At 46.7% G+C, this 13,514-nt stretch overlaps 1 protein-coding gene across 1 annotated transcript; it reads left to right on the top strand.

The window, feature by feature from the left end:
* Window positions 1–7,031: 7,031 nt before the first annotated feature.
* Window positions 7,032–7,367, top strand: LOC124516437 (small cysteine and glycine repeat-containing protein 7). Its single transcript, XM_047085759.1, has one exon. The coding sequence runs from the start codon at window positions 7,032–7,034 to the stop codon at window positions 7,365–7,367; it is 336 nt and encodes a 111-aa protein (XP_046941715.1).
* Window positions 7,368–13,514: the final 6,147 nt, after the last annotated feature.

Genomic DNA, 13,514 nt, shown 5'->3' with positions numbered 1-13,514 from the left:
GAAGGACAAAGCATTAGACTTCTGTATGTTTTGTTACTCTTTTGTTATGGGCTGAATTGCATGCCCCCCAAATCCGGATGTCGAAGCCCTCACTCCCAGCATCTCAGAATGTGACTATGTTTGGAAATGGGCTCTTTTTTTTTTTTTTTTCAACGTTTATTTATTTTTGGGACAGAGAGAGACAGAGCATGAACGGGGGAGGGGCAGAGAGAGAGGGAGACACAGAATCGGAAACAGGCTCCAGGCTCCGAGCCATCAGCCCAGAGCCCGACGCGGGGCTCGAACTCACGGACCGCGAGATCGTGACCTGGCTGAAGTCGGACGCTTAACCGACTGCGCCACCCAGGCGCCCCGGAAATGGGCTCTTTAAAGAGGTGATTAAGTCCAAAGAAGGTCCTTAAGGTGGGTTCTAAACAAATATGACTGGTGTTCTTAGACGACGAGAAAATTAGGACACAGACGTGCGCAGAAAGAAGACCGTGCGATGACAGAGCAAGAAGGCAGCCACCTTGCAGCTGAGGAGAAAGGCTGCAGACCAAACCCACTGCCAGCTTCATCTCGGGCCTTGAGCTACGGAACTTGGACTTGATCTTGGACTTCCTGCCTCCAGAACTGTGAGAAAGTAAATTCCTGGCGGTTAAGCCACCCCATGTATGGTATTTTGTTAGGGCCGCCCTGACAAAACAATACTTCTTTTGGGACACGCCTGATGACTGTCAACAATACGTGTGTTTGTGGGGGTCCTGAGTCACAAGCCTAAATTGATGCTGTGGCTCAGGTGAATCTGTGTGACAAGCTGTCCCTGATACTTAAAAGAAAGAAGCATGGGGCATCTGGGTGACTCAGTTGGTTAAGCATCCAACTCTTGATTTCAGCTCAGATAGTGATCTCATGGCTCATGGGATGAAGTCCCACGTTGGGCTCTGCACCGCTGTGGATTCCCAATCTCCCTCTGTCCCTAGCCCCACGCCTACCTCTCTCAAAAATAAATAAATAAACTTTAAATAATCAAGTTGAAAAAAAGAAGGAGGAAATGTAGGGCCGTTGTACCCACAATGTGGCATGTGTGTGCAGTGTGGTTCCTACTTTGCCTGCATACACTCGGCTCTCGCTTCTTCCTCCCGAGCAGGGTCCACACTCATTCCCACTATATGAAGCTATGACAAAATCCACAAGGCAATCAGACAGGATGCATGTATCGGGGCTTGGTGGCGAGGGCTGGAAAGCACGGGAAGAGCCCTCTGTGTGAGTGCATATCCCACGTCTCGCGTCAGTTGCTTGAACGTGCCTGTCTGTGACCCAATCGCAAATATGGGTCTTCATTTAGGCTGTCTGAATCACTGGGAAAACAAAGTGAGAATAATATCAGATTGGAAAATGAAGACATTTGCTGAGTTCAGTTGAACTACAGAAATATTTCCCTTAAATTGCGACCCACCTCTTTCTTTTCAGCACTCCGTCCATCTGGGAAATGTGTGCCTCGGGGCAAAAGATGAGGACAGTTATTGCAAAGACAAGGGCCGACCCTCACGTTGCAGTGACGGTAGGCTCTGCCACTCTCCGGCTCTGGTCCAAACCAGAGCAAACGTGACAGAGAGGAGTCCACAGGGAACAAGAAGCCACGAGATTCAGCGCTATGGAAACCACTCTGGATGTTTTCAAGAACTACCTCTGCACCTCTGATGGAGATGCCTACAGCCAGTATCACACTTGGCCTTGGATTATAATTCTTTGTACACAACCCACCCCACCCAATGACCCTCCAAGGCAGGATCTACTCCATCTTTGAACTGGCTTCAAACCTGCCTTTATAGCTAGGGGTTTCTCAGGGAACATTTGTCAACGGAAAGCACATTCTTCCAAAATATTTAAATCCTTCTAAATACTACTCATAATCTGAATCATAAAATGTCATTTGTATTTCGATTTGTATCTTCCAAGGGAATGAGGCTATTGAGGACCAACTGAACTGTAGTTTCCTTTTGATTTCGGCTCAGGTCATGATCTCACGGTTCATGAGTTCAAGCCCCACGTTGGGCTCTGTCCTGATGGCTCAGAGCCTGGAGCCTGCTTTGGGTTCTGCGTCTCCCTCTCTCTCTGCCCCTCCCCTGCTCATGCTCTGCCTCTATCTTTCTCTCAAAATTAAATAAACATTAAAAAAAAAAAAAAGAATGGACTACCAGGGCCATCGGGTGGGTCAGTCAGTTATGCATCCAACTCTTGAGTTCAGCTCAGGTCATGATCTCACAGTTTTGTGAGTTCGAGCCCTGAGTCGGGCTCTGCACTGACAGTGCGAATCCTACCTGGGATTCTCTCTCTCTCTCTCTCTCTCTCTCTGCCCCTCCCCCCCCCCTCTCTCTGTCTCAAAATAAATAAACTTTAAAAATAAATTTAAGAATAAATAAATAAAACAGAATGGACTACCACAGTCTGGCAAAAGGACCCAGATTAGAGGACTAGTCAGAGCCCCTCTAAGCTCATGAGTCTCAAAAATAAAACTTAAAAACATCCATCAAAGTTTAAGTTACTAAGTAAGATCTGAAATGAAGCCAGAAGTAAGCCTGAGCCTTCGCAATACCCCAACCAAGGTTAAATTAATATAAACAGAAAAGAACGAAGAGAAATCCCACATCCACCAAAGCTGACCCACTTAGCACAGCCTGATGGCATTACTTTTTGTAGTTAGGGAGATGGAAAGCTAAACTAATAATACCGAAAGTCTAAATGTGTACTGCTCGCTAAATTCATAGGGGAAAGTGATGGGGCCTGCTCTGCAGGGGTGGGGCTGTGCCCCTGATGCAAAGAATAAGTGGCCCCAGTAGATGGGAATCTAAGGCAAATGCAGCCCTCCATATTTTGGTAGTGGATGTATTTCTGAACATTTGTTTGAAATGGCTCTTTGTGAATAAAACAGCATTTTTAATCAATTAGGGACCCTTGTTTCCCTGTAACTGAAACTGTCATCTCAAAACAGAATTCCAGTTGTAGGTGAAGCACTTCCAAGTGCTCTGTTGGTGTCAGTAGCTGAAATGCATGGGCAGCGGGGGCAGGAAGGCTGTTCTCATGGTTCCTTGCCTTGCTCTGCTCTCACTGCCCATCTTCCAAGTGACTTTTAAGTGAGATTAAGATGTTCCGGGAGGGGGGATATGGTAAAATCAAAACAAAGGCAAAAACACACTCTTCATGCTAAAAGTTTGTATTTATTAGGACATTTAGAAAAACGCTGTCGACAAATAGGAATACAAGATTAAAAAAGGAGCAGAGGTAAAAGCACAGACATGGGAAGGAAATAATCACATAGGTCTAAAGAACGTTAATTGCGATCCTATCTCACGGAGCCCCATGAGGTCAGCTCTTCATTCAGAGCGAGCATGTTGTGCTCGCGTCCTTGTTTTCACTGTTGGCTATTTGATTAGAAACTTTTCAGATGGGAAACCTGAAAACACCCAAAGCAGAAAAGAAAAACAAAAACAGGAACCTCAATGCAGGAGCAAAGAGGGTCAGTCTCAGAACAGCAGATGAGGACAGGGGCGGTTAGGCGAATGGAGCAGAGGAACGTTCCAGGGTCTCCTGGGCAGGGACACAGGCCAGGTGGCCCGCCTAGCTGCAGCACTGCCTCTTGCAACAGCACTTCTGCTGACAACAGCACTTCTGCTGGCAGCAGCCCTTCCCGCAGCCGCACGAGCCGCAGCCACACGAGCGGCGGCAGCAGCAGACCACGGGGACGCTGCAGCAGCCCCCGCAGCAGCCGCAGCAGCAGGGACAGCAGCTGGAGCAGCAGCCCACCCGGTAGCACCTGCAGGTGGTGCAGCTGCCGCAGCCGCCGCCGCAGCCGCCGCCGCAGCCGCCGCAGCCACTACTGCAGCCGCCGCAGCCACCGCCGCAGCCACCGCCGCAGCCGCCGCAGCCGCCGCAACTTCCGCAGCCACAGCACCCCATGGTGTCGGCAGAGAGGACTCGGGAGAGGGGAGGAGGGAGACTCGGGAGGTGAGGGAGGTCTGGTGCCGCCTCCTGCTGGGGGAGGGGCTTATATAGCATCTTGAAGCGGGTGGGGATGGAGCCGCCCAGGACCCGTGACCCTGAGCACTTCCTCATTGCCGCAGCTTCCAGGATAAGCTCATCTAGGGTTGTTCCTTGTTTACATTCTAGCCGATGACATTTGACCCAATACATTTGCTAATTTTAGCTTTTCTTCTTAAAGTCATTTTATTTTTTTAATGTTTATTTATTTTGAGGCAGAGAGAATGAGCACCCACGTGCACAGGGGAGGGGCAGAGAGACAGAGAGAGAGAGAGAGGGAGAGACTCCCAGCAGCCTCCGTGCTGTCAACTCAGAGCCCGACTCAGAGCTCGATCTCCTGAACCGTGAGATCATGATCTGAGCCGAAATCAAGAGCTGGACGCTTAACCGACTGAGTCGTGCAGGTGTCCTTTCTTACAGTCATTTTAGAGGCAGACTAAGAGATGCTCACATTTGGGAGGTGATCTCCATTTCCACAGAAACACAGCTGAACCTTTGAGATGTTAACCTAAGAAAGCACTTGATTACTGCCAGCTCCTTTTCACCTCGGTGATTTTCTCTCCATATATTCAGTTGGAGCCCTCCGCCCCCCACCCCCCACCCCGCTCTAACAGAAACTTCCAAGAGGTCGAGTCCATATGAACAACCGAGTTGAACAAACCATTTGTCTCCGGTTTTGTCACATCTATCACTGTTGTGTGGCTCACACCTCGTTAAATGGGTCCCTTTGGTTCTTGCGAGGTTTACATGTTCACAGCTACCTTTCCAAAGAAATGTGGACTATTTTTAAACTAAATGATCCTCTTTTCTCCCTCAACCCCACAAGTTTTCTACTGAAAGTCTTGACCCGACACTCCCTTCTCTCCCACGACACTCCCTCCCTACGTGCTCACATCCAGAACCGTGGCTTCAGTTTCCGTGTGCATTTCACGGATCCCTTCCTCCCATTTAGAGTCTCCTCCACACCCCAAATCCACCGACATCCAACTGGTGCTCCGCCCTCTTCCCAAGGCTTTTCCGAGGCACCTGCCATGTCCCAGGCCACAGACTCAAGGCATAATCACCAACCCCACGACACAAAAGGTACATTCCTCCACTGCATGCCTTCTCCATCAAATGGACAATCCACTAAAATGTCGGCTTTGAATCCTTTGTTTCTCTCAGCCCCATTTCTGGTCTTCTATCCAATTCTGTTGATTCTGCTTCCTTAAAAGCTCTCAAATCTCTTAAAACCTCTTATCTCTTGCCCCACTGCACCCCCCACCCCAGCTCAAGCACCACCACTCCCCCCACCCCCCGGTGGCTGAAAGGCTCTAGTCCACATACCACAAAAACAGTTTGGGATCATTAATAACAATGTCAACATGCCCCGGGGACCTTACAGCATTTTCTGTCACTCAGATTCCTGAAGGATAATCTCACTGGACTGGGAAAATAAACTCCGAGCAGCAAGCCATTTACAAAACGTTGTTTGGGGAATCTGTTGATCTCTGAAGATCCCCACGAAGGTCCTCAGAACTCCCTGAAAGGCCAGAGTGCCCCTCCATCAGCACACGCAGTACAGAGCCCGCTTTTGCTCTCATCCTTTTGTCTTCTGTTTTTCCAGCCTCCTTGTTGGTCGCTAGCACTCAGACCCCACAGGACCCCAGCTACACATTCACCACATCTCACACTTCCTTTCTCCCCACATCGGGCCTCTCCTCACTTCTCAGGCATCTGCACCTGTGTCCCCCAAGGTACCACCCTGCTCTCAAAATTGCCTAGGTCAGCCTCCTTAGCAGACATCAACGATGTCAAAGCCAAAAACTAATTCCTCATCCAGAGCAAAATACACCGAGGATTACACCATTAAAATGCAGACTCTTAAGAGGATTTATTTCCATTTTTAAAATAATCAGGGGTTGCTTGGGTGACTCAGTCCGTTAGGCATCCGACTTCGGCTCAGGTCATGATCTCCCAGTTCATGGGTTCGAGCCCCACGTCAGGTTCTGTGCTGACAGCTCAGAGCCTGGAGCCTGCTTTGGATTCAGTGTCTCCCTCTCTTTCGCTGCCCCTCCCCCACTTGCACTCTGCCTCTCTGTTTCAAAAGTAAATAAATAAAATAAAATAAAATAAAATAAAATAAAATAAATCAGTATGACCTGGGTATAAGAAATCACCATGACAAGGTGCCTGGCTGGCATAGTCGGTAGAACATCTGATTCTTGATCTCAGAATCATGACTTCAAGCCCCCCATTGGGTATGGAGCCTGTTAAAAAAAAAAAAAAAAAAGGATAGAAATACTGTTATTGGAACGCCCGGGGGGCTCCGTTGGTTGAGCATCCAACTCTTGATCTCAGATCGGGTCTTGATCTCAGGGTTGTGAGTTCTGGCCCTGAGCCTAATTAAAAAAAAAAAAAAAAAAATCACAATGGTATCTTTAGTTTCCCCTGGCCAACAAATGCAATGATGGCATCTGGCCTTGGCAGTGACCTTTGAATCTGTTGCCAATTTCACATCCCCAGCTCCCAGGGTCATTTCTATCACAAGCTCTTTGAGGTCAGGGACGACACCTTGACCTTCACTGTAGCAGCTCCCTCAGAGCTCACAGATCACCTGACCCAGGGGCTGCCTGATGACGGGTGTGGTCCGCACGCCCCGCGGGCACAGGCGGCTTGGGAAGGCGGAGATGTTGCCTGGTCCCGTGGGTAGCCTCACCACGCTCCTGGTTCCCAGGAGGATTCCCTAGATTTTTGTAAGTGTTTTAAACTTAAACTGGAATATAGGTTTATTTAAACAGTAAACTACACAGGTGATGAAGCCAAAGATATCTCAAAGGGAAGCACATAAGAGATGATGCGATTCTTCCCTGTAAATAGAGCCAAAGAGCAACAAGGAAGTGGTCACGTGTCTTCCTGCTCCTGCTCCCGGGTTGGTATATAAGCCCCTCCCCCAGCAGGAGGCAGCACCAGACCTCCCTCACCTCCCGAGTCTCCCTCCTCCCCTCTCCTGAGTCCTCTCTGCCGACACCATGGGGTGCTGTGGCTGCGGAAGTTGCGGCGGCTGCGGCGGTGGCTGCGGCGGCTGCAGTAGTGGCTGCGGCGGCTGCGGCGGCTGCAGTAGTGGCTGCGGCGGCTGCGGCGGCGGCTGCGGCAGCTGCACCACCTGCAGGTGCTACCGGGTGGGCTGCTGCTCCAGCTGCTGTCCCTGCTGCTGCGGCTGCTGCGGGGGCTGCTGCAGCGTCCCCGTGGTCTGCTGCTGCCGCCGCTCGTGTGGCTGCGGCTCGTGCGGCTGCGGGAAGGGCTGCTGCCAGCAGAAGTGCTGTTGTCAGCAGAAGTGCTGTTGCAAGAGGCAGTGCTGCAGCTAAGGCTGCGGTGTGCAGAGCTGGTAAGACTTCCTCTTCCCCCGCCTTGAAAATACTCCCTTCCTGTCTCTCTTCGGTGCCTTAAGTCCTTCGATCAGAAGTCCCCGAACCAAGAGAAATTACCTAATGGAAGAAATCCGTATGCAGCCCAGCACCAGAGCAATTGTGCAAATTACTAATGAAGTCGTGATTCCGAATACCTGGTTGGCTGGAACTATCCACTGTCTTTCAGTTCTGTCTTTGCCCACTTTTTCTCGTCTTCTTGCATAGTTTTTTCCCCTTTTTTCTTCTGTGTTCTTAGTCATTGCATAATCCTGTCTAAATTTCCTAATAAAATAAAAACTAGAAGTCCATCAAAAGTGTTGTTTTTGCCTTTGTTGTGTTTGGGCGCGTGGAATCCTGGTTTGTGCTGAAGATTGCGAGAGAATTTATCTTTGCAGGAAGTCTTAAGAGCCCAACGGTGGCAGCACGTTCAAGGGTGGTCCTAGAAGCCCCTGCCAGGTCTCCGGGGACCAATGTCTCCCCTCAGTGAAACTTCACCCTCCTCACAGACCCCTCACTCCCTTATAGCCCCGTGTGCCGTCTCCCCAGAGGTCCAGTTCCTTTGTGTCGATGTATGGACATGCCCCTTTAGTGGCCTATTGAACCCTCCATGGGCATTCCCATCAGGACTCAAATACAGAATTTCATGGTGGGCCTGAGACCATCTGGGCTTTGCACGGGGTCTCTTTTGTTGACACATTCAATCTTTTCCTTCCCTTCTTTCTGCTGTTTTGTGTATACGGTTTTCTTCTTTCATCTTTTTCAGTACACCGGAACGTTCAATTACAGAAATCTGAAACATGCATTCGAGCTGTAAATTCTCCCAGTACCTCTGTCTTCTGAACTACCTCTAGCAAAAGTGATAAATGAAAAGGAGATCGGATGAAAGGAAGCCCAGTGGAAAGGGGGTTTTCAGTGCTTCTTTGAGTGAGGAAGTCTTTTCTTCCACTGCTTCAATTTCATTTACAACAAGAGGGTAAACTGCTCTTTTCTTTTTTCTTCCCTTCTCCTGTTTTCCATTTTTTCTTTTCTTTTCCTTTCTTTTCTTTTCTCTTCTCTTCTCTTCTTTCTTCTCCTCTCCCCTCCTTGTCCTTTCCTTTCCTTTTTTCTTTTTCTGATTATTTTCTACAGCTTTTTCCAGCTGTTTTATTAGCAGTAGAGACCATAGGCTGACGAGAATTTGGATCAGGGTGATCCAGTATTTTCACACATTGATGTATCTGTCCAGAAAGGATGGGGGGGGGAAGCTATGGCAGATAACATGTTCTAATAAAATAAATGAACCACATAGCTAGGCTCAAAAACAAGCGAACTATTTCTGTGGACCAAACATAGAATGGAAATGCTGACTGCAAGGCTGTATTCATGACCTTGCTGGGGTCAAGGTCTAGAAGTGCGCTGTAGGCATGAGGAGAGTGGGAATATGATCACAGAGATCAGATATTCGATGTAGAGAGGGGATGACAGCACGGCAAACTTTTGGGATTTTGTGCCAGAGTGGGGCCCCTTTCGTCTTGAAAAAAATTCTATGACTCTTTTCCACCTGGGGCTCTGGCCTGTGAACTGGTACCCATCAAAGACATATGGACCTCGTCCCAAGGTCACAAATTGTCTTAAATTATCTGCAGGCTTGAGAACAATCTATGATATCCCACTACACTATGGGATGGGGCTTGGAGGCGGGGCAGGAAAATATTCTAGGAAAACTTCTAGACAGGTAAAAGCCAAGGCAAGAGTTGGGGTAAGGAGAGAGAAAGCAAAAGAAATGAAAGGGGAAGCAAAACAGCTCTCCCCTAGAGGAAGCTGGCAAAATTTCAAAACCTCCTTGTAGTAGGAAGTCTCAAACATGGTGCCCAATGATCCCTGCCTCCTGGTGTTCACACTCTTGTGAAATCATCTGCTCTTCATTATGTGCTGGCTCTAGGTACAGGTGAAGAGAATGCCACGAAAGTGACAGGATATCACATCCTTGATTAGGTTACAACAGTCTGTGACTTCCATCTTCAAGCCAACCCTTGATTTGTTGGCTTGCACTCTCTGATGAAACAAGCTGACATCTTGGAAAGGCCCACATGGCCAGGAACTGAGGGCAGTCTCCAGTCAACAGCCAGCAAAGAATTGAAGCTCTCAGCTCAGTAGCCACGAGGAGCTGAATCCTGCCAACAATTACATGAACTTGGAAATGCATTATGGCCCAGTCAGCATCCTGCCCCCTTGACATGACCACGGCCTGGTCAACACCTTGACTGGAGCCTATAAGAGACCCTGAAGTAGAGGACCCAGCTACGATGTGCCCAGATTCCTGGGACTCAGAAACTGTGAGATAATAAATGTGCAGTGTTTTAAGCCACAAGGGTTGGGTTAACTTGTTACATAATGCTGACTAACTAACACACATTTGAAAATATCTAATATCAAGAACGGACAACAAAATAAGCTTGCAACATGAATTCATTTCAGATTAAATTGACTTTGTAGAACTAACAATGTCTTTTAAATTATATTTTTTTGGATCTTTAACACAATAAGTAAGAGAATGACTTCTATTTAAAAAAAAAGAAGGATTTATAGTGAAAATACAGGTAAAAACAAGAATAGATTGATATCAAAATCTCAGGAATAAAAAGATATGTGAGTTGAAATAAAAACTCAATCAACAAAATAAGACACCCTCAAAGAGAGAATTTGTGAATTGCAAGATAGACGTTGGCTGCTCACTCAGTATACAACAGAGAGAAACAGAGTCCCAGAGTAGAAACTGAAGTTGTTTGTCTCGACATGATAACTAATCCGAGAAAAGGGTTTTGAAGACTTTTCCAATGGGAAAAGTCCTGCCTCCTATGCCCAAGGATTTCTTTCTACTACCCTCAAGCGTATTTACCTTGGGCTTAAATTCCAGACACTCCTGGATGGATTAGATTTTAGGCAAATTTTTACTCTAAAAAACATCGGACTCCAAATTATCATGAAGCAATGGTAGCATTTTCCATTATGACTGCTCTTGAATATTAAGTTGCTTAAAATTCATTAGAACACTTTCGCTCATGCAGATCAAGTAAGAATTTGGTAAATTGTTCATCCACTTCTTTTCTAGGGATACCAACCAGCCAACACCACAAGTATCCATGAGGTAGACTATTCTGACCACTGCTTTGGCTCCGTTGTCCATTATGGTAACCATACCTGTCTTGTCTTTAGCAACTCAATGTCTCCATGTGGCTCTTGCCACCCTGGGATCCCATCATCTCCACTGTAGTTGAGTGTCCCCAGTTCATGGGTAGCAGCTCCCACTGGAATTTCTGACCCATAGAGCAAAGCAGCCACAGAGTTCTAGAATGCTGGGCTGCTCTCACAAATATGTTCTCAAAGTTATGGCAAAAGATGTGTCTTCTGGACCTTCCCATGATGGGTGAACAGATCCGCATGATAAATCCACTCTAATATGCTTTGCCTAAGCTTTGGAATACCTTCCTCTATAGCACACCAAGGCACCTCTGGCATTTCAACTTCTTTAGGGTGGGCTTCATGTTTCAGCTAACCAACCAAACTGGCAACCCGTATCAACAAATCCCGCTTGATCCAACTTTATGTTCCCTCTATCATGATCCTACATCCTTAAGGTCCATTTCCACACATATTATCTAGATTTCTAGGTTTCCATACAAGCTGGGGGAACCGTGTGTCTCTTTTGGAGTGAAATGCTTCTCCATACATTTTGTATTTTACCTTTTGGGGCCTGCTGAAACAGCTGCCATTATAGGACCCCCTCGTTAAGCAGGGGTGGAAGGGCAGCCTCTAAGGGCAAAGACTCGGCAGATCTAGGGGTCAGGTGTCCCCAGCTTTATTGAGATCTGACCATATGTCTCCATTCCAGTTTTCAGGATTTCATTTATTCCCAACGAGTGTCCTCACTTTATCAGAAGACACCCTGCAGGGTTAGGAATTCAATTTATGTTGTAAATCAGCCACTTGCAGAACGAGACTCTGGGTTTGGTTATCGGAAATCTCAGCTCTGTGGCTGCAGGAGATTTGTGTTTGTTTCAGGGATGATATTAGAGCTTTCAGGTCATTAATGCAGCACTTTGAGCTGGGAATTTGAAGCCCTGAGGTCATCCTTATTTCTCCCTTATTTTCTCCAGTGAGAATATATATGTGTGTGTGTGTGTGTGTGTGTGTGTACTGTTCCAGGAGCAGCGTGCCAATTCCATTATTCTCTTCAGGTTAAGTAAAACATCCTGAACTGACAAATACACAGCAATCCAGAACCTCACCTCCTATAGGTATTTCAACTGGGCTGAATATTGTCCCGTCCAAAATTGATGCTCATCTGGAACCTATTAATGTGACTTTATTAGGGTCAACCCTAAATCCAACATGATTGGTCTCCTTATACTAAGAGGGGACTTTGGACATAGAGACACAGACACAAAGGGAGAACATCATGTGACACCAGAAGAACAGACTGGAGTGATGTGTCTACAAGTCAAGGGAGGCTAAGAATCGCCAGCAACTGCTAAAATCTAGGAAGAGGCAAGGAAGAACCCTCCCCGAGACCCAAGTTTTCAGAGAGCAAGTATGACCTCGCCAACACCTTGATTTTAGACTTCTAGCCTTCATAACTTGGAGAAAATAAGTTCCTGTTGCTTAATGCCACTCCATTTGTGGCAGTTTGTTATAAGATCATTAGGAAACCGATGTAGTATTTGATTAGGAGGGCCCAATGGTGACACTTGTATGTCTAAAACGACATCATGCCATGACTATTAGTGCTCTCTTTATGACCGGAAACAGATTCATAGTGGCTCAAAACCTAACTAGATTAGATACCCAGTTCCAGGAAACCCAGAAGCAGTTCAGAAAAGTTGGCCTTGTAGATGTGTCCTCTACAACCACTCCTGGTACCAAAATCTGTATCAATCAGGATTCAACCTGAGAAACAGAACCAGTGGAGATATATAGTAAAAAATGTATTTCAAGGAGTTGGCTTACTTGATTGTCAGGGCTGATGAGGCTAAGTTCAAAACTCATAGGGCAGACCATCAGGATGCGTGGGCTAGAACTCTCAGGCATGACCCGAAGCTCCTGTCCACAGATGGAACTTCTCCTTCTTCTGGGAAGGCTCAGTTCTTCTCTTAAGGCCTTTCAACTGATTGGATTGGTCCCATCTAGATTATCTGGGATAATCCCCCTTACTGAAAGTCAACTGATTGTGAACTTTGATCACATCTGCAAAATACATCACAGCAATACCTCCATTAGTGTTTATTAGAATCAATGAGAAACTTGGCCCAGTCAAGTGGACACATAAGACCGTCACAAATTGCAACAAATTTATAAATTAGTTTGAGAAGAACTGAAATCATTACAACATTCAGTCTTTTCATGTAGGGTCATGGTAAGGTTTAAGGAAAAGTCTTCCCTTAATTTTTTGGCCTCCTTTTGGGGGAATTAAATTATTTTCCCCATTCTAACGTTTTTGGTAGTATACAATATGAATACAATATGGTTATCACATATTTTATTTTTTTTGAGAGAGAGAGAGCATGTGCTCCCAGGTGAGTGGGGGAGGGGCAGAGAGAGAGAGAGAGGGAGAGAGAACATCCTAAGCAGACCTCGTGCCGTCAGTGGGGAGTCTGATGCGAGGCTCGATATCATGACCCTGAGATCATGACCTGAGCCGAAATCAAGAGTCTGATGCTTAACTGACCAAGTCACCCAGGAGTCCCGGTTATCACGTGTTGATCATTTAATATGTATCAGACCTGTGCTAGAAACTTCTTTATTACCTAGATCAAAACAAATCACACTTTAATGAGGTTGGGCTCAGAAAGCTAATATATATCATTAACTCTGGGATATTTCATGTTTCTGTTTTTGGATGGTCCCACTTGTCTGATTTCCATGTTGTTTTGGGATGGACTTCAAAGTATTCAAACAGTACTCAGGGTCCCAGTTGCTCACCGAGGCCATAAAGATGGCTGGTTTCAACTTGGTCAACTCCAGTTTCTGGTTGCACCCTGCTCACCGGCCCGTAGCTGAGGTTTTGATGTAGTGTTGATGATAATTCTGTCTTTTACGGTGTCTTAATCTAGGACAAAAAATTAAAAT

This window comes from Lynx rufus, unplaced genomic scaffold, assembly GCF_022079265.1.
Source record: "Lynx rufus isolate CCGP_SWC_20201006 ecotype Redwood Valley unplaced genomic scaffold, mLynRuf1.p SCAF_2, whole genome shotgun sequence".
Classification (NCBI taxonomy): Eukaryota; Metazoa; Chordata; class Mammalia; order Carnivora; family Felidae; genus Lynx; species Lynx rufus.
The sequence above is the reverse complement of the archived record's forward strand: the minus strand, read 5'-3'. Positions and strand labels throughout refer to the sequence as shown.